The sequence below is a fragment of the Hippoglossus hippoglossus genome, chromosome 5 (assembly GCF_009819705.1).
Source record: "Hippoglossus hippoglossus isolate fHipHip1 chromosome 5, fHipHip1.pri, whole genome shotgun sequence".
Classification (NCBI taxonomy): Eukaryota; Metazoa; Chordata; class Actinopteri; order Pleuronectiformes; family Pleuronectidae; genus Hippoglossus; species Hippoglossus hippoglossus.
Window position 1 is genome coordinate 26,879,178 of NC_047155.1, and position 27,426 is coordinate 26,906,603.

Below are 27,426 nucleotides of genomic sequence, written 5' to 3' on the forward strand. Positions count from 1 at the left end.
TGGGTTGGGATCTGTCCATGGAAAAGAGATTATTTCCAATCATCTTACACTGAAAAAGTGCTCTTGTGTACATACCCAGTGATGCATTCAAATAAAACAGAATTTTAAGTTTAATCCTCTGGACATTTTCTAGGCATCTGTAGATAGAGGTTTGCAGCAGTGCAGCTTATATATCTCCTCACAATACAGAGTGGAACCGACAGTTTCCTGGGATTTCTCCTGGTGCACGAAGGTGTAACGCACATTAACACATTTAGAAATACCCACACATTTCACCCACTGTTCCTCTTCATAATTCTATTATTGGTCGCCAGTGGCATTCAGGAAACAATGTAAATCTAATCAGGCATCACATTAAAGGGAAATAAGTCCCGTTGGAATTACATTAAGTGAATTCCAACATGCTGAAATGTAGAACACATGATTGCATGTGTTAACTGCTGCTCACTATAATGCCGGAGTGGAATACATCAGCATATTTAACGCCAGCAATAATCCCAGTTCAACAGTCTTTATGGAGACTTTAAAAATGTATATATCTTTTAGATAAAGATAAAAAACACTAGAAAGCGAATGGGGAGGTGAATTTTTAACCTCATGCAAAAAAAGAACAAACGATCTCTACTTTTTGTCCCACAAAGTCATGTAGATAATGAGGTTCTAAATCAGCACCAATTATCAGGAAACCACAGTGTTTGCCTTCTGAGCGATTGAAATATAGCATAGCATACACCTGTCACACTAACGTGACTGCCGCCTGTGTGACAGGAGTCGTCTCAAGTTTCATTTGAAGTCAAAGCTAATAAACTTCCAGTGTGGTTAGGGAGACGCGCAGGCACAGCCCATCATTTGGGAAATATAGACAGCGGCTGAACGATTTGCTGCATATAAATCTGTAAAATGTGTCGACGTGCGAATATGTGACTTAACCCAGAACGTTTCCCCCTCTCTCTCTCTCCCTTTTTCTCTGCACAGTGGGATGCCATTAATGAGATGGACGAGTACTTCAGTCCCATCCACACGTACCAGGTGTGTAATGCTTTCAGTGTGCAGTGGGGTTGAATGTTTTATTAAAATTGATTATTGTATCAACTTAAGTGAAATATAATGTAGGACTTTGGTCCCAGGGAAACTATGGTAACAGCATGATTAATCAGTTCACTGTTTAATTATAGCACTTATAATAGAGCTTATCTGAAAAGTTGATTCAGTCAACTGTTGACTTAACAAATTCACTACTGCAGTCCCATTTTTAAGCAGAAAGCTGCCGCAAGTATTAATATTTGCTGGATTGCATAGTTCTATAGAATTTTACTTGACTCTTTGACTGGTAAAAAGTTATCAACCTAATGTTGAAAATAATCAGAGTGAGTTATAATGGAAAAACAATGACTGTGGTTGTATCTAAATTAATTTCAAAGCTTTCTCCAATAACGCTGATGGGGAAAACACACAATTGATTATAATCAATTGCTTAAAATTATGGTTGAATTTTAATGACTTGAGTCACAATCATGCATAAATAATTAGATGAATGAATGAATAAATAGAATTTGACTGTGAAAACCTGAAAAAAATACAGAAGAAATGATCACATTTGAACTCAACTAAGACCCAGACACTAGCCTAAGTGAACACGAGGCCATTCAAATAGATGAACTGCTCATTAGAATGAGGCATACAGTGAGTCACAGTTTTGAAATAGAAACCAGAGAAGTTGTTTTGTTTCACTTTTAGGAAAAAGGTGTAGCATCTTTAATGCTTCTGTTTTGTGCTTGTTTTTATTGATGTTGTTGCTGCAGCTGCTGATTATAACAGTTTCTCCGAATCAGGTCTGTAACGTGATGAGTCCGAGCCAGAACAACTGGCTGAGGACGATCTGGATCCCGCGGGAGGGAGCCAGGAGGATCTACATTGAGGTCAAGTTCACTCTGAGAGACTGCAACAGCATGCCTGGAGTCCTGGGCACCTGCAAGGTGACGCTCACACACTCAGGGAAGAGAGGGGTTCAAAATGACCTTTAAACATAATTAACCATGTGCAATTTGTGCTTTATAGACATTTGTGACATTTAGGGAGTTTTATATACTGTGCTCATTTTATCTCAAAAGTCACGAACTGAGAAATGTTGAGCCTGTAGCTAAAAGGCTGTTTGACTAAATATAGACCTGATGGGCACGCAGGAAATGTTTTCTGAATCAGAAAATATAAGCAGAATTGTGAGTGGATTTATGGTTCACTTCACTTGGAAGTTACATATTTCTTTGTGTTGTGGTAAATGCACATCTTTAAATTTGGCTTAGATTGCAAGGCACAACATCCTGTCACAGGACAAATCTGCAGATTGCATGCTTGGATAGTTAAAGCTATATGCGTCCTTTCAACATTACAGAGTGTGTCTCTCTCTGCACTGTGATCCATTGTGAGCATCTTTCCAGATTAGAAAAACTTTTGTGACTTTCTCTGACAAGAAACAAAATGTCACACTGAGCTAAAAAAAACTCGGAGGCCAGGATAAATTAAAAAAAGAATTTTAACATCCTTATCCATTTCAAATGAAGTCCCTCCGGATGGGTTTTAAATTACTGGAGGAACAAAATCACCTCATCTCCCCCTGAGAAATAAATCCAGTCCAAATGAGGCCTCTTGTAATGAACACATTTGCGGTTCTCAAACGAGCCCTCCTTGTTCCACAGGAAACCTTCAACATGTACTACTACGAGTCTGACAGAGCGGTGGGCTCGGCCATACGGGAGAACCAGTTCGTTAAGATCGACACCATCGCTGCTGATGAGAGCTTCACAGGCGTGGACCTGGGAGTCCGCAGGCTAAAACTCAACACTGAGGTATGTACTACAACGAAGAAAAAAAAAAAGAACATGGCAAGAACGCTGACTGATACAACAAGAAAATGTCAGTCCAGGCTCTTTGAAGCAATAACTCACTTTGGATACGAGGTTTATTCCAATTCGTAGCACGTCCACATCCACAGGAGTTCAAAACATCCACAGACCTGGAGATCCTCTACCAGTGTTGTCACTAAAACTGTTTTGTGCTCAGTTCTGCAGATTTGTAAAAAGAAAACAAACAGCAGGGCTCACGTCAGCATCATGGGAGATGATCTGATATTGAGAACAGCTGTGCATTTAATAAATATGAATTATGGCATTTTTCTACATATTTACAGAATTACCAACAGATCTCTTTTAAATAACCCAAACCACTGATAAAAAGACTACACTAAGCAAGTGTTGTGTCTGGGTCCAAAACCTGATCGTATTCCTCTGCAGCACAGAGTTCCATCATCGTCCTACAAGTTATTAAAAGTCATAAATGAGCATCACTGTTGCTCCAGCTGACAAGAACATACAGTGGTTTATTTTCACTCCGTCCGACACACACAACCCTGCTGCCAGTGTGCAAGTGCAAGTGTCAAACATTGAAACATCGTCAACAGAAAAAGTCTCCAGCAGCACCATAGCATCTTGTTTCAGCAACACAGACTAAGAGCTACAGTTTCCAGCTGTTTTAGGAAATGATGAAGCCTTTGTTGTTAATATTAATGATTGATTTGGATTGAGGTTAAGATTTAACAGAAAGGAAAGTTTAGTGCAGATGTTCAAATGCAGCATTCCAAGTGTATCTAGTTACTTTAATGACTAAACCTGATCTTCCCTTGTTGTTCTGAACCTGGAGTGACCGGCTCCTCCACACGGTTCAGGTGCAGATTCTCTGGGCCAAACATATTTGGTTAAACAATTGTCATTTCTCTGTGACTTTCAGCTCAACTTTAAAAATGCAGTTTGAGTTGCAATGTTCCTTGTATTGTTTAATAGTTTTTTCTGCATTTGTAGTGCAGAAAAGACTAGCTGATAAAGAAAATCTCAGCCTAACTTGAAACCAAACAGAAAGTTGCCTTTGCAGACATCCACAGCATTATTTTTAAATTATTTTTTACCTGCCCACTCTATTTGAAATTAACCCAATTTAGGATAACATGCACAAATACATTAACTGTATATATACATACGAATGTATATACTGTATATCTGCAGTTATGTATAAATCAATACATGTCTATCTCTGTATCTGTCTTGTCTTTTCTCCATGATTAACAAATCCTCATAACATAACAGTTTGAACAGATTTAGGTCCCCACAACATGTACATGTGTATGTACATCTTTATATCTTATCTCACCATATCTTGTCATTGTATTTTCTCATATTCCTTTAAATACTGTAGATAATGATTCACAGTTAAAATGTCAAAGAATTACATGATTCTGGACATTTAATTCAGTGTCTGTCAGATTAAATATTCACCTGTGCTCCTGTACCCAGTTACAGACAAAAAAATCCTATTCTGTTATCTTTTCATTTATCCACCACTGTGTTCTTTAAGAGCAATGGATTTCAACAAGCATGTGTGATAAGTGTCGCACTTGGCTTCTGGTGGAGAAGTTACACAAAATGAGCTGAAAACATTGTGTGTTTCTCCATAGCCGGTAAATGTTAGCACAGAAAAAAAAAAATCCTGAGACACTTTAAATGGCAACTGTTGACTCTGATTACACAGCACATGTTCAATTCCTGCCAATTACCTGAAATAGCAACAAAACACATCACTATAATAGTCTGTAGCTATTTAATTAGCACACAGTTGAAAATCTATCCAATCCATCATCCCACATTGTAAACAAAGCTGCTAATTAGGATGTAGTAATGATGTCTCAGCACTGCTACTTTAAATAAAATAGATCTTTCTGTACATCAGTAAACAGAAGAGATGTAAGTTCCATCCTTTGAAGATGAAACAGTGTCGTGTCCAGGAAATCCTCAGCTTAGCTCAGTCTGTCCCTTCCTTCTGCCACTGATGTCATCTCCCACAGTGTTAACACAAACTGAATCAATCCATCACAAGTGAATCACTACAATATAACTACAGAGGGAGAAGGTCATGTGCTTGGAACCACTTAAGGCTCAGTTAAACCAGTATTTAAAGAAACTTTTTTTTCTATCTTAAAATAGCAGCTTCAAAATGGGTTTGCTGGTTCGCTGACTTGGAATAAGGAGAATGTTTCCTCTTTCATACCCAGTCCTCACCCTGAATGTCTGTTACGTCTGTGGCAATCTGCTAAAAGAAGTTTGAAACTGACTGACGCTACATCCATACTACTACCTTTTCACTTGAAAAATGGCCTTTTCAGACTAAAACAATCTCCATCCACACAAACGTTTTAGCCCTGTATCACTTTTAATTCCATTCCATACTAACACGCCTGTAAACGCACATCACACGAGCACTCACCTGCAGTAGGCATGCACGTACAAGTGTACACAGAAATTGCTCAAATAATATCTTGTCTCCTACACATGTAAGCAGTTGTATCATTGTAAAATACAGAATCTTTCTGCAGAATCTTAAAGCTTCACTGGATCAAAAACATATCTAGTTTTATCCAGTAGATCATCAGAGCATGCACCGCCTCCTAATAGGTCCAATCTGCTCTGATTCGTCAGCTGGCCCACTCTAATGTGATTGGTCAGTTTGTATGTCCTCGCCAGTGGCCAGGGGCATAATGTTTTCAGGTTGTCCGTCCATCCATCTGTCTGTCCGTCCGTCCCATTCTCGGGAAAGCAATATCTCAAGAATGCCTTCATGGAATTTCTTATTTTCTTAAATTTGGTACAAATATTTACTTGGACTCAAGGATGTACTGATTAGATTTTGATGGTCCAATGTCAAAGGTCACTCTAACCTCTGAAAAACATGTTTTGCCTTGTGAATGTAATATCTCAGGTACAACATAGGGAATTCTTTCAAATTTGGCACACATGTTCACTTGGACTCACTGATTAACTGATAGGATTTTGGTGGTCGAAGGTCACGGTGGCCTCAAAAATCATGTTTTTAGCCTCTTGAATGTGATATTTTAACACCGACTTGAGGGAAAATTTCTTCAACCTTTGATCGGTTGTCACTTGAACCCAAAGATATAGTGATGAATGTTAGTAGTCAAAGGTAAAGGTCACAGTGACCTTATAATAATCTGGAAAAAATTATGTAGAAATATGTACACGGAAACTGCACTGTTTGGCCGAGGCATACAACGTGGTAATTCTAGTCTGGAGCATGTTTCGGAAATGTCATGCACTGTAACCATAGTAACAAAATTCTAGCTAAAATAGCCAGTAGGTTGCAGGGTTACATATTGAATTTTACATGTCACTTGTTTCTTGGTGGAACAGTGGTGCAGTGTTTTATACCAGGGCCTTTCTGCATGGAGTTACAATTAGAGTTTCTGATTAGATTAGATGAACAATACTGTGTACATTTATGAACAGACTTCATCTGCCTGACAATAATCAATCAAGACATACCTTCCTGTCTTAATTGCAGGTTGCCTCAGAGTCAATTAGAAACGACTCCACCACTTCCTACTCCCAGCTGTCACCCAATCGGATGTTTTTTGAGTCTTGATGCCAAAAATAGATTTCCTTATATTTGCAGATGCTTCCACAATGAAATATCAAAATGAGTAGTTGAATCAGTTCCCGGGTGTGAACAAGACAGTCAAGTGTGATATGATATTTTACCAAAAAAAAAAACAAGCACACAGAAATGTAATATCATCCATGTTCCCAGGTTGTTGTTTGCAGCGGAGCAGTTGATTAATGACTGCTGCCAAGGCACAACACCAACACCAGTCCAGAGATTAAATTAAGGCTGTGTTCACACTGTTCTACCTGTTTTGTTTAGCACCTGTGTTTGAGCTTTTAGGAGGAAGAAGTGATAGAGCTCTCTGAACTCCTCTAAGTTGTCTTATAAAACCTAAAGGGAGGCTTCTTAAATCCATGTGTCCTGTGTATTATTTACTGTGTACAGGAGTGACAGTGTGTACTGAGTGTACACTTGTTAATTCACCACAGGAGCTGAACATAAAAAAGTCAGAAAAGACCAATGACTTTTCTTCTTAAAGTGAAATTAAATAACAAATATTGTCAAGTGCAGCCTTGTGTCATCTTCAGAGTAGTGTCGTGAGTTGTGAGCTGTTCCACATGCCAGTTGTGTAACATTTAAATGTATCATGTATTTTAAAAGAAAAATCTATAGTTTAAGGTAGGGGTGGGTAGTCATGTGAAGTCTGCAGCCATTTTCTGACATGAACTCCAGAGGATGTCCGCACAATTAGGTGCAAAATTTCTCCGGAGTTTCTCCTTTACACATGAACAACACAGCACGAGATTCCCTGCTCAGACACGTTCAACAACACAGAAATCTACAGAGGAGAGGGGTGGAGCAGCACGCAGAGGCTGTCCAGAGATTCCCTGTAGTTCAGTTCATGTCTGAAAGCAGCTTAAAGGGATAGTGCGCCCAAAATTTAAATTCACTTACTATCTACTTACCACTATGCCAGTGGAGGGGTGGGTGAAGGTTTGAAGTCCACAAGACAATTTTTGAGTTTTAGGGGTAAACAGTGTTGCAGCCAAATCCAATACAACTGAAGTCAATGGTGACCAATTCTTCACACAGAATAAAAACAAATACATATTATGCCTCAATTCTGCTCCTCTGTGTCATCCAAGTTTCCGGAAGCCCAGACATTCAAATCCCTCTTGAAGTTGACTTTCAAAACGTCTGTAGCCTGCTCCTCATCTTTGTTTGAATGTAGCAAACTCTATTAGCCACTGCTAGCACACACCTACACATCCTAATCTCTTGTGGACTATCAGCATTATAGATAATATGAGCACCAGGTTTTCAATAGGAGTAGTGAATGAATAGTGAAATGAACACAATGGTCTCCAGTTTCATTAGGCTCATCACGGGTCCAGCAGTGTTACAGCAGTGTACTAACAATCACTGCATAATGACACTGTTTTCCTTCAACTGGGCTCAAGTGTAATTTCATGCCAAAGCAAGTCCCAAAATCACACAGCATCATTTAAACTGCAGAAAGAGAGGCACAGCTATTCCACTGAACCCGCCTCATTGCAGACAGGGTCTAGTGGAGCCACAAAAACCAGTCTATCACACAATGAAATTTGACTTTGTACTACGGCTGGCTTTGTGGCAGCACATGAATGGAGACTTTAATGCTTTCCTTCATTCTTATTATAGCCATGACTTTGTTCCTTGCCCACCCGCTCATAGCTTCACCTTGTGTCACATCCAGCTCCATGCTGTTAAAGTAAAGAGTGTATACCCTCAAAACAAGCAGAGACGTGAACACACGCACGATACTGTATCTAATATTGTGTGTTATTGTCTGAAAGAAATGACAACCTGAAATGAGTTGAGATGAAGTGACCTCTGCTCCTCTCTCCTCACAGGTGCGGGGCGTGGGCCCTCTTGAACAGACGAGGCTTCTACCTGGGCCTTCCAGGACATCGGCGCCTGTATCGCCCTCACCTCGGTGCGGGTGTACTACAAGCGCTGCGTGGGTGTGAACCGCAACCTGGCCGTGTTCACCGACGTGGTGACGGGTGCCGACTCGTCCTCCCTGGTGGAGGTCAGGGGTCAGTGTGTGGACCATGCAGAGGAGAGGGACACCCCCAAGATGTACTGCAGCGCTGAAGGAGAATGGCTGGTGCCCATCGGGAGGTGTGTGTGCTCCGCTGGATTCGAAGAGCATCGAGACTCGTGTGTGGGTGAGTTAACGTCCCCCTGTGCCTTTGTGCTGTTTCAGCTGGTTTTCTTTGTGGTTGTGCCAAAGCTGTAATATGAACTTTGGTACAAAGCAAACAGTCTCACAGGGAAATTGTGTGCAGTTTGTGGTGTAAAGGCAAAGCGGGTCGACCTCAGGACTTCAAATTCACTCAATCCACGTGGTGATTGTGGGAACCTTCAAGAAAATGATAAAATGATCTTTAAAATTGTGCCAGATGATTTTGTTAACATTACTTGTGGAAGTAAAAAGGAAGGTATAGGTATTTTCTGCTCGTGTCCTGCTCCACGTATTTGGCAGTTTCTCACAGACAGTGATGACAGTCGAGGTCCAGTGTTGCAGTTTCGACTATAGGCTGGGGACAGACCTCAAAGCTCGTTGAACACAAATTGTCTCATGTTCCTTTATCAAAAAAAAAAATGGACATCAATTAAGCCTGGGTAATTTCTCCTGTGAAAAGAAGAGAGAGTGGATGTTACAGTGGATGGAGAGCAGCACAAAGTGTACACTCTCTCTAGAGAGGGCGAAGAGGTGAACTTGAGCTGAGCTGTGGCTCTGCTCTGAAACCTGAATAATAACAGAGTTACAGTCAGACTGGATGGCTGCTGTAGCCTACAGTACGTAATAGAATTCTACATCCAGCCACTTTGTAAAATCCTGTCTGTCTTTGCAAGTCTATTAATCACCAAATATTTCAGATCTCGAATGTCTTCCTTTCAGTTTGAATAGAAGACGGGTTGACCTTACTGTCGTCTCACTGTCCTACCAACTGTTTCTTCTCAGTGGTTGACCTTGGGCAGATTACAGTCCTTCCCACAATACGACACACACCAGTACAACACCACCACACCTACTCTAAACAGTGTTATCAGCATAGACAATCTTTAAGTTATTTCTCATTCTATAAAACATTTTACATAAGATAGACATATGAAGTTAATTAGCATATGATAGGTTTTATTTTCATAATAATAACAACAAGAAGAATCAAAAACTGTCCTAGTACAAAAATAGTTAGTTTACAATTAAGCCACAACACAGTCATGACTACAGAAACTACAGAGAATGCAGAATATTTTATTTAATGAATAAAAATTCTGGCTGCAGTAAAATAATATACGCAGTATAGGCTGCATAACTTTTTCTTTCCGAACAGCTGTTACAGCCACGCAGAGCCAGTCAGGAGCTGTCGAAGGCAGCAGCAAGTGGACACGGGTAAATCAGGTCCTACCTGATTGTACAGACAGTGACTGACAGACAGGCTACATGACAGATGAGGGAGACACTCCAGTAGTGTTGGCGTCACGTGACAGAGAGAGAGAGAAATCCCACAGCTTTAGCGTCAGCTGAGGAAGAGCTGTGGCCCTAAGAGCTCAATTCAAAGAACTCCGTAATCTGTGCCCAGTGTTGTAAAGTGGTCCGATAAATGTCATTAGAGTTTCCCTGCTCTGTGCTGCAGCGGCTCATTTCCAATAAGTCTAAATATATTAAAAAACAGAAGTGGGTGTATTATTCAATTTGGGCAGGTCATTTAGGGGCCCTTTGGAAGATGGGGCCAGTTTCATTGAAACTAGTGAAACTTTAACGATACGTCTGAGTGTGAGGACAGGGTCTACACACCACCTCATAACAGCACTGACGTGTTGTTCGAGGATGTAAACAGACAGAGGTATTGGTTGCTGCACAGTAATTGTTCCTTCTGTCCACACTGGCCACAGACAAATCCCTCCTGAAAGCAATTTTGAAAGCGATGAGGGACAAAATCCACAGCCCTCAGTCTGGGAGCAAAAAAAAGCGCAGAAGTTCAGCCGAAGATAATGTGAGGATTCAACAGTCTGAGTTAGACAAATCATGTAGATATGTTCCGCTTGCACTTCTTATCTCTGGTCTCATCTCTCTGCACCGGCTGAGCCAGGCAGAGGAAAGTACGACAACAACAACTCAGCAAATGGAAGGAAGCTTTTTCAGGGATTTGTTTTGTAGTGTTGAGGCTCCTGAGTGGCTCAACATCCACACACTGCACCACGCAGGATTTTCAGTTAAAAAAAAAAAAAAAAGTAAATTATTAGAATAAAGATAGAAAAAATATTTTAAAATAGTTTGCTGAAGCTGTTTATAAGATCTCCTCAACCGTATATATTTTCAATCAAAATTCTGCTCTATCTCACGTTGCAAGTGGTTACTTTAATTTTAAAAATGTGTTCCTGTGTTCAATGGAGTATTAGGGCCATGTTGATTTTTTTAGAATAAAGTCCTAATATTCGAGAATAAAATCACAATATCAGGCCGTGTGTCATTTTAAAAGGAGAATATACTTCAGTTTTACAAATAACATAATACTTAATCTTTTGACACATCAGCACAACATCGTAATTATCAGGACTTTGTAAAGACTGTGAAAAAAACTATGTCCATTCAGATGAAAGAACCACACAGACTCTTTTTTAAATGATATAAAATGTAGTTTCATAATGACATTGGTTCAAAATTTTGGATCCAGACGGAGTGAAACTTAGACGAGCATGGATTCCCCTTACTGCTTATTTCCTTTAATATTTCCTCTCAATTATGATTTTAGTCTCTTAATATTATGAATTCATTCTCGAAATCTTTTTCCTCAATATGGCCCTAATACTCTGTTGTAATGCATTTCTGGGCCTAAACAAGAATTAAAAAAATCAACTGTATAAACACATATTAACCAAGTTATAACAGACCAGTTGTGTTAAAGGTGTGTGGTCACTTTCTAGCAGCCTGATGTCACGTGCATGTGATTCAATCAAAGTAAACACAATGAACATCTGTGTATAACGGGGCACTACACTGTGACACTGTGTGCTTTGGTGCCTCTAGATATCTGCAGACATTTTACTTAACCAAGAATGAAGGACATTTATATTCATCTAAATAGTTTACTCACATTTCAGGTGTATTTTCTCCAAAGACACATTTTCCACAACTCTTTGCTCTGCCTCATTTGAATGCACCTCCCACACCTCCCCTCCCACCTGTCAGCCCTGTCTCCTCGAAATGTTATACAACTAAACCACAACACGAAATATCTTTGGTAGTATTCACTGGCTGAGTAACATTCAGAGGCAATATAGTTTTTGAATGAACGAAGAGCTACATTTATTAACATCAGGAGGTGGTTGGTGTGGATAGTGTTCCATGGAGGGTTTGTTAAATGTTGATAACAGGTTGTGTCTGAAGTCGCTGTGAACTGTTTCTGTATTTAAACAGACAGGACCTATCACTACCAAGAGATTTAATAGAACCATAAAACAAGTTAATAACGCTGCAGTCTGTGGATATTGTACTACAAGGTCATATGACACGTTTCCTGTGAACATGTTATTTATGTTAATATAGATTTATTTGCGACTGTCTAAACACTTAAATTAACAACATATTTTCATTACAGATATTCTTCCATCAAAACATATTAAATACCAAACTGTAGAGATGTTGCTTGTGCTGGTTGGTGCACGGCTACAAAAACAGTCCAGAGCTTAAAGGAATCCATGTCTGATGTTTGTCTAGTTTGATAAAAGCAGCATAAACCGGCTCCACTCGGCTCGGGATGTTGGGAGCTTCTGGTACACTGTGGCAGATTCTCTATCTAATCTGTCAGAGTTTCTCATTTATTTAACTATGTGGAAGTTTTTCGTCTGAGCTCCAGCATCAGCAGAAATGACAGGAGCCTTTGAAACAACACTTGAATTTGTAAAAGTTCTAACCTTTCTACTCGATCAAAAAGTCTGTTTGAAGCTCTGCGGCTGTGGCTCATGTGAGAAAACGATATTAAATGAAGTGAAAAAGTTCAAGGTCCGGTCAAAAGCTCTAATATTTTTCTTGAATCGGTAAATACTGAGAAAATAGCCGTGTGTCTATCTGAGCTCTTCTCTCGTTCCGCTGTGATGAATACTGAGTGAGACGTTTGAAATGCAAAGATTCTTGATCCTCTCTTTCTCTCTCTCTCTTTTAAACACTTTCTGTTTGTTTTCGCCTCTTTTGATTTTTTTCCACAGGGTTTTGATGGGCTGACCTCATTCAGAGACCCGTGCATATTTCAGGTTGCCATGGGTTACTGTAATTAAAACCTATTAATCACGGTGCGATGGATAATTAAACGCTAAAAGCAGTTTGTCAGCTAAACGAGCCGAACGAGACACGCAACACCGGTTCGCCTGCACCCCCCACCCCCTTTCCTCCTCCTCCCAACACCTACACTCACACAAATACACACTCATACACACACACACATACACACGCACACACACTCACAAATCGCTTCTTGTGTCTTACGAATCTGAGGCCAGTGGCTAACACCCTCTTGCTTCAACTCTGAGAGCTCCTCGTCAAATTGTGTGTAAAAGTGTATGAAGTGGAGTGTGTGTGTGTGTGTGTGTGTGTGTGTGTGTGTGTGTGTGTGTGTGTGTGTGTGTGCGTGTGCGTGTGCGTGTTTGTGAGAGTGTCCGGTTCAAAGGGGCCACTCACTGCCTGTCTATAATTAGCAGCAGGCAATTAGTATCAGCAGAGAAATGCAAAACAGAGCCTGTAAAGAAGGCGGAGAAAAGAAAAATCACCTTGAGTCATATTTTGTTTATGGAGCTGCTTTCATCCCCACTTTAAGGCAGATTTAAGTGTAACACTCTAATGTAAGTTATATGAGGTTATCGAGATAGGGTCTTTTATGGGGGGAAAAACATAAAAGCATCTGAAAACAGAATTAATTTGCTTTATGATGATTCTCACCAGGAGGTGATGTTTTTGCCATGTATTTTATTTACTATTACATCACCACAGCCTGAGCAGAAAGGGAATTTGCAGTGGAAGGAAAATAAAACTCTACAATATATCTTCCGCTGACGTCTCGTCTCTTCTGGCACCAAACTGGGTCGCCGTGCTAATTCACCCTTGCCAAAGCCAGCCACAGTCACGCACACACGAGACCAGACGAGACACAGAGAGGTGGGGCGGGCACGAGATGGTGAAAGGAAGACGGCTTAAGTGGTGAAGACTTGTGTGTGCAGAGGAGGAAAAAAAAAGAAAGTCAGACATGAATGTGAATATGTGTGTGAATATGAGCGTGCCTAAGTGGTTCTCCCCTGACAAAGGTGCGGATCTTTGGCTGGGAGCACGACATGGCGCATGAGTGTGTGTGTGCGCACACGCATGTGTGTGAGCACAGGGTTGCGTGACATGCCGTTAAAAGTGTCACAGGGAGGGAAGTGATGAAAGACGGGGGGAGATAGAGGGGAGGGGAAAGTCTGGTGGAGTGGTTGACTGGACCCCTCGTCCACTTGAGTTTACATCAAAACACTGAATCTGTGTGTGTGTGTGTGTGAGTGTGTGTGTGCAGCTGTGCATACATGTGTGCAGCTGTGTAGTGTGTGTGTGTGTGTCTGTGTCGGTGCCCCCCGGTGCCACTGAAGAATGGGCTCAAGTGCCCCATACAGTGAGAGCGATCGAGGACACACTGATATGAGACACACACACTTAGGCTGGTCACATCTACTCAGCTCATCCAGCCCATCCAAGCCTGACACACACACACGTGCATGTGGGTTAGTCCTTTGCTCAGTCAATGGACCACAACCTGGCCTCCTCCTCCTCCTCCTCCTCCTCCTCCTCCTCTGTGAACTGCACTGTATGAAAGAGAAAAGAAAATCCAGTTACTAGAGCTGAACTTCAAACACTCATTGAAAGTAACTGCACAAAAAACATTAGGATAAAGTTTTACCCTGGATTTAAGTTGCTTTAACTCATCATCCCAACCATATATATATTCTGTTTCACCTCTTGTACTAACATTTTAAACCCCTTGAAACTCTAAGTTCTTTTCTCTGCAGCATAAAGTGACAAACTACCCAACAACAAACTTTGTATATGAGTAATAAAAATCCTTTAATAAATCCAAGCAAACCTTCTTCATCAGGGCTGTGGTTTGATCAGATTTGACTGACAAAGGCCGAACAACATAAGTAATCAACCCCCACAACCATCATCCTATTTTAATTTTAACAATGCTGAATCCTAATTGGTGCACAGAAAATACATGACAATGCACTTTTGCAGCGGAGACACGCCCACTAGTAGAAACAGTGAGAAAAGACCCAAGAAAACGGAGAAAGTGGTTTTATGAGCTTTTAAAAAGAAGATGAAAAAATAAAAGTTTGTCTGCACACCTCAAGTTTGTCTTGCCGACCCGAGGAGTAAAACTGTTTGTTTAAAAAAGGGATATGTGTCCAACACGTCTCTACAGACTCCCCAAAAATGACAAAAACACAATCTCTCTCTCTCTTTTGCCTGCTCCACCTTTCTGAAAAAGTGAGCTCAAACAATCCAGTCAGATTTGGAGCCCCGTGTGACGTCCTATGGGGTTTGTTCCACCCACTGTTTCCGAGAAAATCTACGTATAGCAGCCCCTAAGTTTCCTTTCCTCACTGACGCTGCTGCAGTTAGAAATCAACCAGATATTAGCAAATTAAAATTGTTGGAATATTGAGAAGAATTTTTACCAATGAATACAGACAGACGAAAAAAATAAAACTGTGTTTGATTTGTTATTTTAATTTACATTGACCTGGATGTATTAAGCTTTTAACTATGTTAAGCTTCTAAAGCACACATATTTTCATTCTAGTAATGAATTCACTATGGTCAGTATGCTGTTGCTGGTGTGGAAATTAATTTATACAGAAGATTTTACATTTATACAGACGGTTAGAAAACTATAAACGCATCAGGTAAACCTAATGGAAGTATTGATCATGCATTAAAAATATGGAGATGAGTTTTATTTTGGATAAAACTCTGAACTAGTTTATTTCAACCTGCTATTACAACCTTTGTTTTTCTCTGGGTTAATCTGCTTATAAAAGCCTATTCGGCTGCACCATATGTTTATCATCATGGTTTGTTGTAGCCTTCAGATTTGTTTGATCCCTTTGAAAAGATAAAATCATGACCAGACCAAATAATGGGAATCAGGAAATTGCTGTGTCAGTCACAGTCAACTATACAAAGGAAGATTATGTGTAGTGTCTGATATATTGTATCTGCAGTCTAGAGTATTATTTTTTTATTTTTTAAATCCACGGTTGTGGTATTTTGTTGGATGTCATTGTTTTGGGTCAGTAGAAGATTGTAACTAAGTACAGTTACCATTGTACTAAATCTGAGGTAATTATACTTTTACTTTTCACTTTATAATCGTACTCCACAAGAGTTTACAGATTTATATGTTTTTTCCCCTTTTTCATCAGCTGGAGTTAATTTACAGCAACATTTTACGTACAAAGTAGGAATAATTAAAAATGATGCATTGTTGTAACTATCCAACAGTATATGGAATTAGAGATCGGATGATTACACGAGTGTCACTTAATTAAAACTATTTGATAAGTTATTAATCACTGAATCGTCTTTATCCTAAATGAATGTAAACTGAATCATTTTGATGTTTGATCACGGATCAAAGAAGATGTAACTTTGATGCTAAGTGATTCTGGTCATGATTATTTTCTTTTTATTTCTTTTTATTAATATATTTTAAGATTCTCAAACTCTCCAATCAATTATTTGAGCAGATGAATCCATATCGACACTTATCATCAGTGGCAAACCTCTGTAAGTAAAGGTTATCTCCACCTGAACCAGTTACAGTAGAAACGTGTTGCAGACACATATATGCATAATGATGTAACTGTCAAACACGGATTCCTTTAACTTTTGATACTTGAAGTACATGTTCCTAATGATGCTCACACACTTCTACTTTGACAGTGAGACTTTTATTTGTAATTAAATATTATATTTGATTTATTTTTGATTTATTTTGATTTATTTGTACTATTTTACAGTATGGTATGATGTAACATTAGGGCAAATTGAAAGGATTATAATTTTAGATTAAAGTCATAATTTCACTACAATAAAGTTGTAACAATATTATCATTCTCATTAAATTACAACTTTATTCTTGTAATATTATGACTTTTTTCTAAACAAATTCTAAACAACAATTTTTCTTTTTTCTCATAAAAAAATGACTTTGTTCTTGTATTATTATGACTTTTTAAAAGACACATTATGACTATTTTTTAAATATCTTTTACTTTTTGCACATTAAATTACAACTTTATTCTTGTAATATTATGACATTTTCCTTCAATATAATACTCTTGTAGTTTGGTACTATTACTTTTACCTAAGAAAAGTTCTTCTTTGCAAATGGACCGGGCAATAAAGCTGTTGAAATATACTGGATATACAATGTATCAAAAGGTAACAAGGAAAGGCATAAACATAAATGAATGAGCTAATTCTCAATTGTTACACCAGGATAACTATACAGCCTATTCTGTAACAATGCATTTTGCAATTTTATTAGTAATTTCCTTGGCCCATTTATTATGAGAATGATAGAGTGACAAATCCTAGTGTAAAACTGTGTGTGTGTCGGTCTTGTAATTCGTCACCTCTCCTTACACAAGGAACAGTTTTTGGCTTCTTCAGTCACAGGGGCATTGTGGGAGTGTTCGGCGTGTCAGTCAGAGGGGATGAGTGAGGCTTAAGCAGTGCAGGAATAGAGTGGGAGAGCGAGTGAGAGAGAGAAAGAAAACAGTAGGAAACGAAGGAAGGGGAAGAGAAATAACAAGCAAAACAATTTTGATATGAAATATGTCACTTTCAAAGACATGCAGAAAACTCTTTTGGTCTGATACATATATGATACATGATATCAGAAAAATAAATAATGAGAATAATTATAATAATAAGAATACTACTACTACTACTGATAATAATAATACAAATAAAAATATTGATAATACTACTACTGCTACTACTACTACTAGTACTAGTACTACTACTACTAATAATAATAATAATAATGTAAGGAATGAACTGATTACTGCATATCACAATACAAAAAGTTTGAAAAACTGCATATTTGGAAACTGTGCATTGCTTATTTTTAAATGAAATATGTCACTTTCAAACAAATACAAATATTCATTATATTATATATTATATTCATATTCATACCTATATGATACAGGCTATTAGAAAATAAATAAATACTACTACTACTACTATTACTACTATTATTACTACTACTACTACTACTACTACGACTACTACTACTACTACTAATAATAATAATAATAATAGTAATAAGATTATTAATAAGAATAATGGAAGAATATGTTGAAAGCCAAATTAAATTAAAAGGACTTTTTGTTTAAACTTTTTTGTCTCTGCATCTTGGGTCCTCCTGCTTTAACTAAACCTGACAGCATGAGCCTTTAACATTCCTACTCGCCAACAGCGAGTTTGTGTTGGTCGGGACCAGGACGAAGAAAAATCGTTTTCCTGGCTCGTCCTCTGATTCCACCTGTTAGAAGATGGAGCAGATCATGAAATGATCTGAAATCCTGGATGCACAGATTTTCCTGAGACCACTGCCAAGGATTTCCCTCTTGACACCTGCAGCGGTTTCCAGCTGTTTGTCAGATTGAAGTCCACTCAGAAAAGCTGAGCAGTTTGATTCTATTACCTCTGGTCATTCCATCATAATGATTACAGCTCCACTTATTCATTTGTTTCAAAATGGTTCCAACAAAACTTTGTATCATTTGTAAACAAGAGAACAACTTAAAATGGACATTGTTACACAAAAGATGCTGTGAAATCTTCAGATTTACAGAACAGATGTTTGCCTAATGTTGTGATTTTTACATTTATCATCAGCAAACAGTTAAATTAAATATGAAAACTAACTGATGACAAGGTTATTAATTATTATTATTATTATTATTGTATTGTTGTCATAATTAATATATAGATTAGACCAAATGTAAAAAAGTAAAGAAACATTGTTTGTCTTCTGTTGCTGTGCTGTGTTGCTATGAATAGTGACACACTAAATGAATCACACTGATTTGTTTCACTCCAACACTGTGTTAATTGATCAGGGCCATGAATCCTGTATCTATATTCAGAAAGACAGAGGTAGATGTTACTGTACTAGTTATATTTATTCACAAAATGTAACATATTTACAACATTCACATCATTAAAACATTTATAATATTGTACAAACGGGGAACGGGGGAGGGGTTTGTTTTGAGGAGTAGGAAAAGGGTGAGGGAGGCGGGGGCAAGGAGGGAAGGAGTGGGTGAGGTAAGAATTCTTTGAGCACTGATTCGCCTTTTTCTCCTTCTCCACCTCTTCTCTCTGCTCCAGCTCATCTCAGCCTCCACCTTTCTGCAGCTTAGTCCCATAGTTGGAGTCGTCTCCTCCTGCTTCACCTCCAGCCCCGACTCTTCCTATGCTCCTTTTCTTTTGTAGTGCGCAAGCCCGGGCAGCCGATTTAGGGAGTTCTCCTTTTTTTGGTTTCGCATGTGATGAGCTGGTTCTTGTTAATGAGCTTAACCATCAGCCTCCTCTGTCTGACCTGCAGCAGGTTGACCGGCCCCTTCGGAGCCTGGTATTCCTTGTCCACCTCCACTTCTCTGCTCCAGCTTGTCTCAGGCTGAGGTGGCTCCTGGTGCAGACTTGCCTCCATACTCTTGGACTTGGCCTGACACTCAGTGAGCTCGGCCATGCAGTCAATGTAGGCCCTCAAGCAAGCACGCCGTTTCGTGGTCTCTTTCTTTATGAGACCATCTTTGTCATTCAACTGATGTTGCAGCTGCTCCACCTGCTCCTTCAGAGCCTGGATCTCCTTCTCCTTCTCCTTCTCCTTCTCCACCTCCACCTCTCTGCTCCAGCTTGTTTCAGGCTGAGGTGGCTCCTGGTGCAGACTTGCCTCCATACTCCTAGCCTTGGCCTGACACTCAGTGAGCTCGGCCATGCAGGCCCTGAGGCGAGCATGCCGTTTCTTGGTCTCCTTCTTTATGAGACCATCTTTGTCTTTTAGCTGGTGTTCCAGCTGCTCCACCTGCTCCTTCAGAGACAAGTTTCCATTTTTAAGAGCCATAATCTCCCTGTTGGCTCGGAGGAGTTTGGCTCTGAGGCTCAACACAATGTCTGGTTGCTGCATGTTTTACAACAGAGATCAGAACTATTTGTTGATGAAGCTCTTGGAACAGTTGATGCTCTATTTTCTCTTATCAGCTCAGTAGTTTGTTGTCTTTATGTTGGTTTGTGGTCGTCGAGGATCGTTCTCACAAGAAGTTTCCGTTCTCGTCTGGATCTTGACGTTTGTCTGTAGGTGACAGGATGAAATAGTGTGTAAGATTTAGGTGAAATTGATCTATTGACAAACATTCAATATAAAACAATTGACACAGAGAGAGAGACACACAGAGAGACCCAGAGAGAGACACGCAGAGAGAAGGAGAGAGAGGGAGAGAGACAGACTGGCTGGTTTAAGAGAGAGAGAGAAAGAGACACAGAAAGAGTGAGACACACAGAGAGACCCAGAGAGTGAGAGAGACACAGAGAGACACAGAGAGAGAGAGAGACTGGCTGGTTTAAGAGAGCGAGAGAGAGAGAGAGACACACAGAGAGACCCAGAGAGACCCAGAGAGAGAGAGACACAGAGAGACCCAGAGAGTGAGAGACAGTCAAATGACGTTTGTCTGCAGGTGACAGGATGAAATAGTGTGTAAGATTTAGGTGAAATTGATCTATTGACAAACATTCAATATAAAACAATTGACACAGAGAGAGAGACACAGAGAGACACAGAGAGTGAGACACAGAGAGACCCAGAGAGAGACACGCAGAGAGAAGGAGAGAGAGGGAGAGAGACAGACTGGCTGGTTTAAGTGAGAGAGAGACACACAGAGAGAGACACAGAGAGAGAGAAAGACAGAGAGAGAGAGACAGACTGGCTGGTTTAAGAGAGAGAGAGAGACACAGAGAGAGACACAGAGAGAGAGTGAGACACAGAGAGAGATAGAGACAGAGAGAGAGAGACACAGACAGAGAAAGACAGAGAGAGAGAGACAGACTGGCTGGCTGGTTTAAGAGAGAGAGAGAGACACAGAGAGAGACACAGAGAGAGAGAGTGAGACACAGAGAGAGAGAGAGAGAGAGAGAGAGAGAGAGAGAGAGAGAGAGAGAGACAGAGAGAGAGAGACACAGACAGAGAGAGAGAGAGAGAGAGAGAGAGACCCTCCTGCTATGTGTGTGTATCTGGTTGCCATGGAAACTCAACTGAATGCAACTGTTCTCTCCCCACTGGGAAGAGAGAAATCTAAACTCTGAGTGCAGCACTCAAACAACTATAATTCAAAAACTATAAGTCCTATCTGTGAAATAAAGACACCGTGAGAATCCCAAGACTTTGCCGAACACAGAGATATATATTTGGGATTTGTGAGAGTAAAAAAATGGGACAGTGGGAGCGAGTTATGCGAGTTGATGCTCCTTCCAGAAATGTTTTCTCTGAAATAACATTAGACCCAAAAGAGAGGGATTGTTTTTTCCTTAAAGGAGCTACACACCTCATGTAATGTGCTCCTAGCATTAGCTTAAGCTCCCGTCAACTTGTCCTTAAACACATTCAAACTCCCCATAAACCAATTAAAACTCACCAGTAAAAAAAAGCATTTTCTGAAATAAATGACTGGGAAAACTTCCCTCATCAATCACCATGGCAACCAGATGCTTTGATATGAATTTTAATCTGAATTTGATTGGCAGTGATGGCAGTTTTTTTTTTTTTACTTTGTCTTAAATACTATAGTTAAATACCAAGGTTAATCTTCCCACTGTTATAAAAATCACATCGTTTGGTAGAATAAGATGCCTCACTCTGCCTGGCCTAGGCGACCTAACGCTACTTAGCATCACGCTATCACGTATCACTCATTCATTTAAATAGCATCATAAAATGACAAGAATACCACAGGAATCAAAGATAAGCAGCAGAATACACAAAACAAGCCAGCAACAATATTCCCACATTTGTCATAAAAGCAACAGAAACCAGCACAGAAACCAGCACATTATCAACATTTAACAGCAGCAGGTAACAGCAGCAACTTCATATTATACAGTGGTTTCATTTCCAACTTAAATTATGAGCCTGAATTGTGCCGGTTAGCATGCTGGGTAAATACAGAGAGAGTGAGACATGACTTACCTCAGTCAAGGTCAGAGTGCAATAGTCTTAAACTTTAACAGTATTTAAGGCAATCAACAGCCAATCAGAGGTCTCCTATCAAAGTTGTCCAATCAGATTCATCCTGTTGTCACAGCAACAATGGAGTTACAGTGTCCCTGTCAATCAAAATCAATTTCAAATCTTAGCATCTCGTTGCTATGGTGATGAAAACACCTACTGATGAGGAAGTTTTGCAATCATTTATTTCAGTAAATACTTTTTTTCTTACTAAGATATTTGGATGACTATATTTGATTTACATTTGAAATAATAAGGTTATGAATAATAACTAAATATTATATAATGCTATTTAATTATATGTTTAAAACTCTTTAAAGCTCACTAACTGAATGCACCTGCTCTCTCCCCACTGGGAAGAGACAAATCGAATATAATAATAATTACACTCTACTACTAATTTTACGACTAAATTAGAAAGCAAGTAGAGGTTATTTTACTTCATAATTAATCTGCAATTAATAATTGAAAATAATGAAAAACATCACATCAATATTTTTCTGAAGCCAAGGTGAATAATAAAAAAGTAAAAAACATCCTTGAATGTTAAAGACTAAAACAAAAATGTGTTTGGTGTAAGAATAAATGAAAATTAAAGAAAACACGTGTGTTGGCAACATGTGAGACGTACTCACCCGACTGAGATGCTCATCATGAAGTGCTGCTCTGAAAAAGCCGTGTAACGAGGCCAACTGTCCCTACAGAAACAATGTGAAATAAACAAATATTACATTTTACATGAGAGCAAACCTACATCACGGGCATCAGTGGCCTCAGAGGGAATCAAACTGCGTCAGGGGACAGTTCCTCTGTGGAACCTTTGCTCAGTGACACGTTATTTATTCCAGTTTCCATAAGAGGACGATGCTTTTCTCTCCGTTCTCTGAAGGAGCCGGACGTAAAACATTTTGCAGAAATAACGTGACGGGGACTCACTCTGAACTTTTCTCCCAGGAGCTTATGGGCGATCTCCTCCTCCTCGTTCGCTGTCCGGCTACAGAAGTGAGAGAAGAGCTTCTGCCAATGTGCTTTGTCTTTATCCTGCAGAAACACAACCAATAATGATCTGATGAAAGCCCTGGGACAAGTTCATCAAAGTAAAAATGTGAAAAATGGCCACTAAATGCAAAATGGCGGGCTTCCTGTTGCTTTTTTCAAAGTGCACCTCTAGACTTTTTTGTTTGTCTGGTCATGATACACCTGTGTATCGATTTTGTGAAGATCGGTCAATGTGAACGCGTTCCAGGGGGCGCGGGGGGCGTTTTGCCACGCCCATTTAAAATTACTCCAGAATACGTACATTTTCACCACTTTCTAATTTTCTGCAAACTTTGGTAACTATTTGAGCATGTTAAAGCCCTCAAAAAGCCAATTCATTTGCCTGAAAAAAAAAAAAAAAAATAATCCTTACAATTTCAATAGGGCCTCCCACTGTCTCCTACTGTTCGGTGCTCGGGCCCTAATAAAAGAGACAATAAACACAGTGACAATGGTTATGAAAAAATGAGAGAAGGTGTGACACTCAGCCTCATAATGTGATCGTTATCTGTCAATTTGGCACCGTGGAGAAATATCAGAGGAAGACAGCAGCAGGAGACAGGGAGGATTTAATATTCCACTATTATATATTTATTTTATCGTACACACACACACACACACACATATTCAAAGAGAGAGAAAAAGAGAGAGATAGGCCTGTCAGCACCTCCCTCCTCTCTGCTGTCACTCCTCTTCACTTTTGGTATTTTGCACTTTGAACATATGATGCACATATGCAGAGGTGGACACACACACACACACACACACACACACACACACACACACACACACACACACACACACAGGTCATTAAAACTCTAGAGATGGAGCTGTGCATGGCGGTGTCTGACAGGGTGCAGCAGCCTTATTGGCCGGGGGTCCCTGAGGTCCAGACAGGTGAAAATAGCTGACACTGTAGCTGTGGAAACAATGTGTGATAAGCTCCTTATATGCTATATGACTTGTGAATATCTGACCACTGGTATTACTATTAAATATTGGATATAAGTAGTGGCGTCTGCCCTTGAAAGGAGGTTTCATCCAAAAAACATCTAAAATATTATGGACATGTACTGCATATTTTATTCAATCTCTTATTTATTGTGTTAGGTTATTTGTAAATTATAATATATATAATATTCGTCGTTGAATTAGCTACAGCTGAACTACTGCTGAAATCTTTGACAGTTGATAGACAAGTTAATCACAACTCATTTCTGTGAATTTTGTATCTGTATTTGCTGCTTTTCTCAGGAAATTTAAAAAAGTTGTTGTCAGTTGTTGGTGAAGTTTATAGAAATCAGCTGATCCGATGGAACTTGCAATGGGTATTTTCCAAAATTCTTAGGAATCTTATTCACTATTTGATTAGGTTTTCAAAATGATCCTGAAAAGTGCACGTTTAAAAACTGTAAACACAAAACCGATAATGTAAATTGCAGCCCAGATTGTATCTGTGTGTGTGTGTGTGTGTGTGACCAGGATTTTTCCCTAAACATAACTATCTAAACATCACCATACAAACATGTAATAATTATAATTACCCGCTTGGTTGTTGGTTGTTAATTAATCTTGCCATAGATTATTCACTCCTCATTGTTTGATAGACGTGTGCTGAGAGTAAAAGTAGTTGCAGTTGAAGAGGTGTTAGCAGGTCAACAGTCGGCTGGAATTTGGGTCAGTGTCTGAGCCACCATAGCAGACACTGAACTGACATTCATTATGTCAGTTAATGAATAAGCATGAAATGTGTTTCAAACTGTCATTTAAAATGTAAGAACTGTCATTTAAAGAGGAAGAGATTTCATGAAATGGATATTAAAAATAATCATTGTGAGCTGAGAGGAAAATTCGCTGTTTTCGAGGTGACAGCTCTGACAAGACAAATTCTGTGACTTGTGTCAGCACTAAAATAAACAAATCATGCAATTAGTTTGGGTAGAAAATGCGTACTATCAATTATTTCGATTTTCTTGTTTTTCCTTCTATAGCATCCTCTTAAAAGCTGTAGAAGAGTATAAAGATAATAAAAAAGTTTGATTTCGAACTCTACAGACAGCTGTATGTATAATTCATGTGATTTAGTGTTGGTTATAGAGTTCAAGGTTCGAATTGAGATTGTACATCTCATTCTTTGGCTTGGGCCGACCACCATGTAGCTGCTATTTCTTACAGGCGAGACCCAGTATGATTTTATGATTTTACTAATGAAGATGCAGCTAAGTGATTTGGGGAACAGATGATTTGGTGAGAACTTCATTATTCCCCGGCTCACGACCACTTGAGTGGAACACAATGTTCATAATTGCTGTCAGAATCAACTTGTGGCGGTCTGCTATCGAGATCGTACAAGGAGCTCAAATTGAAGCGGTCTCCAGAGAGGGAGAGACGGGGGGGAATGGAGAGTGATCAAATTAGTTCCATCCTCCTGGCGGTTTGTAAACAACTGCTGATCAACAACATTGTTTCTGTTTGAAGGCTAATGACACCGAGGCTGCAGAAACACACCCACACTCACAGCCTCGGGGAGGAAAAGCTGCCCCGCTGCTAGCGCGCACACATTCACACAAGTGTTTGACTCCGCAAAGTGTGATGCATACACACACACACACACTCACATTTGAATCCTCTCACACCATGTCAACAGGGATATATCTCAACTTAGTTTGAACTATGAAGGAGGTAATCTCTTTTGTTCTCCCTTAATGTAAGTGTACTGGAAGGTGGATGAAGGTGGACAAGGACTGAGAACATTCCTGGTCAAGATCATTAAGTTTTGGCTCAAGGGTCGCTCCCTGGAAATTCAAAACATGCCTTGAGAGCGCAGTGCTAGGGGGTGAGTTTAGGGGCCCACCAACCTTGATATACATACATATATATATATATATATATATATATATATATACTGCATATATAAATGTCATGACGTAGAGACATCCTAAACAGTTGACTCTACGTAAGCATTAGCCCTGAAAAGCCAAAGACAGTTTAAAATTGTGTTTATGAGCTACATTAAACCCATTAATGTATATTTGTTTTATAAATGTGCTAATAAATGTGATAAAAACTGAATTATGTATTTAATCAGAGAACAGTCATATAATTTAGTTTACAGCTCAAAAAACACATTTAAGATTGTAGTATCACTTTAAAAAGTTGAAAAACTACAAATCATGACCATTTAATCAAATTGTATCTATGTTTGTTTAGAAATAAACAAATACATTTGAAACTAGTGAAATAATAATGGAAGGTACTTAGCTAAAATTGCATCCTTTTATTTCCTATACCCATGTTTATAAGAGTTGATCCTCTTGATATCAGACTTGCAGATGGTAAATAGTCTGTGTTTCTAGTCTTGAGGACCACTCAAAGTGCTTCATAGTACAGTTTTACATTCGACCATTCACAGACACATTCATACAGTGCCACGGCTGTGGGGTTCAGTATCTTGCCCAAGGACACTTCGGCATATGGAATGGGCCGACCGCTGAGGCTCGCTGCTCCTCAGATCTGTGGGGAGATGTTCTGCCTCTCTTCACACATTGATATATATATATATATATATATATTTTTTTTAAATGCTCTTTTCCAGATGGAATTAGTTGCTCCACCCTCTGATATAAAATGCCCTACAGTCTGGGGACATATTGTACTCTTCACCTTGATCTTACCAAACTTTTGTGAGTTTTTCAGTGTGTTTAGATCATTGCCATTTTGGAAAATTCCTTTCTGGCCAAGAGACTGGGAGTCATCTTTTCATTCAGTGTTCGGGTAAACAAACTTGCGTTCTTAGTGTCGTCTGTAAATGTCATCTCCTCTACATCGACACTCCTGCAGCCCCGTAGCAGCACATTCACACCTCCATGTTTCACAGTCGGCACTGTGCAGGCACCACGGGGGTCCTGCCCAGGTCTGCACAGTAAACATGCTGGATCCCATCTGATCTGGACAAATTTGTTCGGTTTCATCTGAAGAACGTGTTGCCAGCATTCATTAGGCCTCTTTTCATGTGTTTGGCAACGAGTGATGCAGCAGTTTCGTCTCGTTTTAGTGAGCTATGGTTTTCTTTCTGACTTCATGTAATGTCCTTCTCACTGTCTGATCAGTCACTGAAAAGCTCATTTACCCCGACAATGTTGGTGCTAATTCAGAAGAAGTTACTCAACTCTTTTATTATAAAAGGTCTTTCTGTACCAAAAAAACAACATGCTTATTGGTGTGGTTTCCAGGTGAATACGATGGTTGAGATGTGAATCACTAGACATTTAAAGTGACACAATTCAAGATTTGTGTTCGGCACTCAGGCATCCTTTACAAGTGGGATACGTAATTCATTTTGGTAAATACTTGTTGCGGTCTGAGGCTGACAACCCTAACTACCTGACTACCCTGATGTGTGAGAATGGTGAGCTAGTTGTCTCTTACAGCTAGCAGGTAGCTGCAGCTCTGGTGGTTGGTGTGTGCCGTGTGTCTTAAAGCAGGTCGTAATGTTCCAGCAGCGTACACCAGAGTTACAGAGTGCAGTTCCAGGTGTCCAGAGGGCGCTGCAGCGATGAAAGGCATGCAATTC

The 27,426-nt window shown here is 39.5% G+C and overlaps 1 protein-coding gene across 1 annotated transcript in view; it reads left to right on the forward strand.

Annotated features, from left to right (window-relative positions):
* The window catches only part of epha8 (eph receptor A8), a 116,249-nt gene that overhangs the window by 47,327 nt on the left and 41,496 nt on the right, over nt 1–27,426 (forward strand). The window contains 6 exon segments of the mRNA XM_034585638.1: nt 976–1,029; nt 1,833–1,976; nt 2,697–2,846; nt 8,337–8,354; nt 8,356–8,379; nt 8,381–8,654. Of these exon segments, the coding sequence (XP_034441529.1) occupies nt 976–1,029; nt 1,833–1,976; nt 2,697–2,846; nt 8,337–8,354; nt 8,356–8,379; nt 8,381–8,654 (664 nt within the window).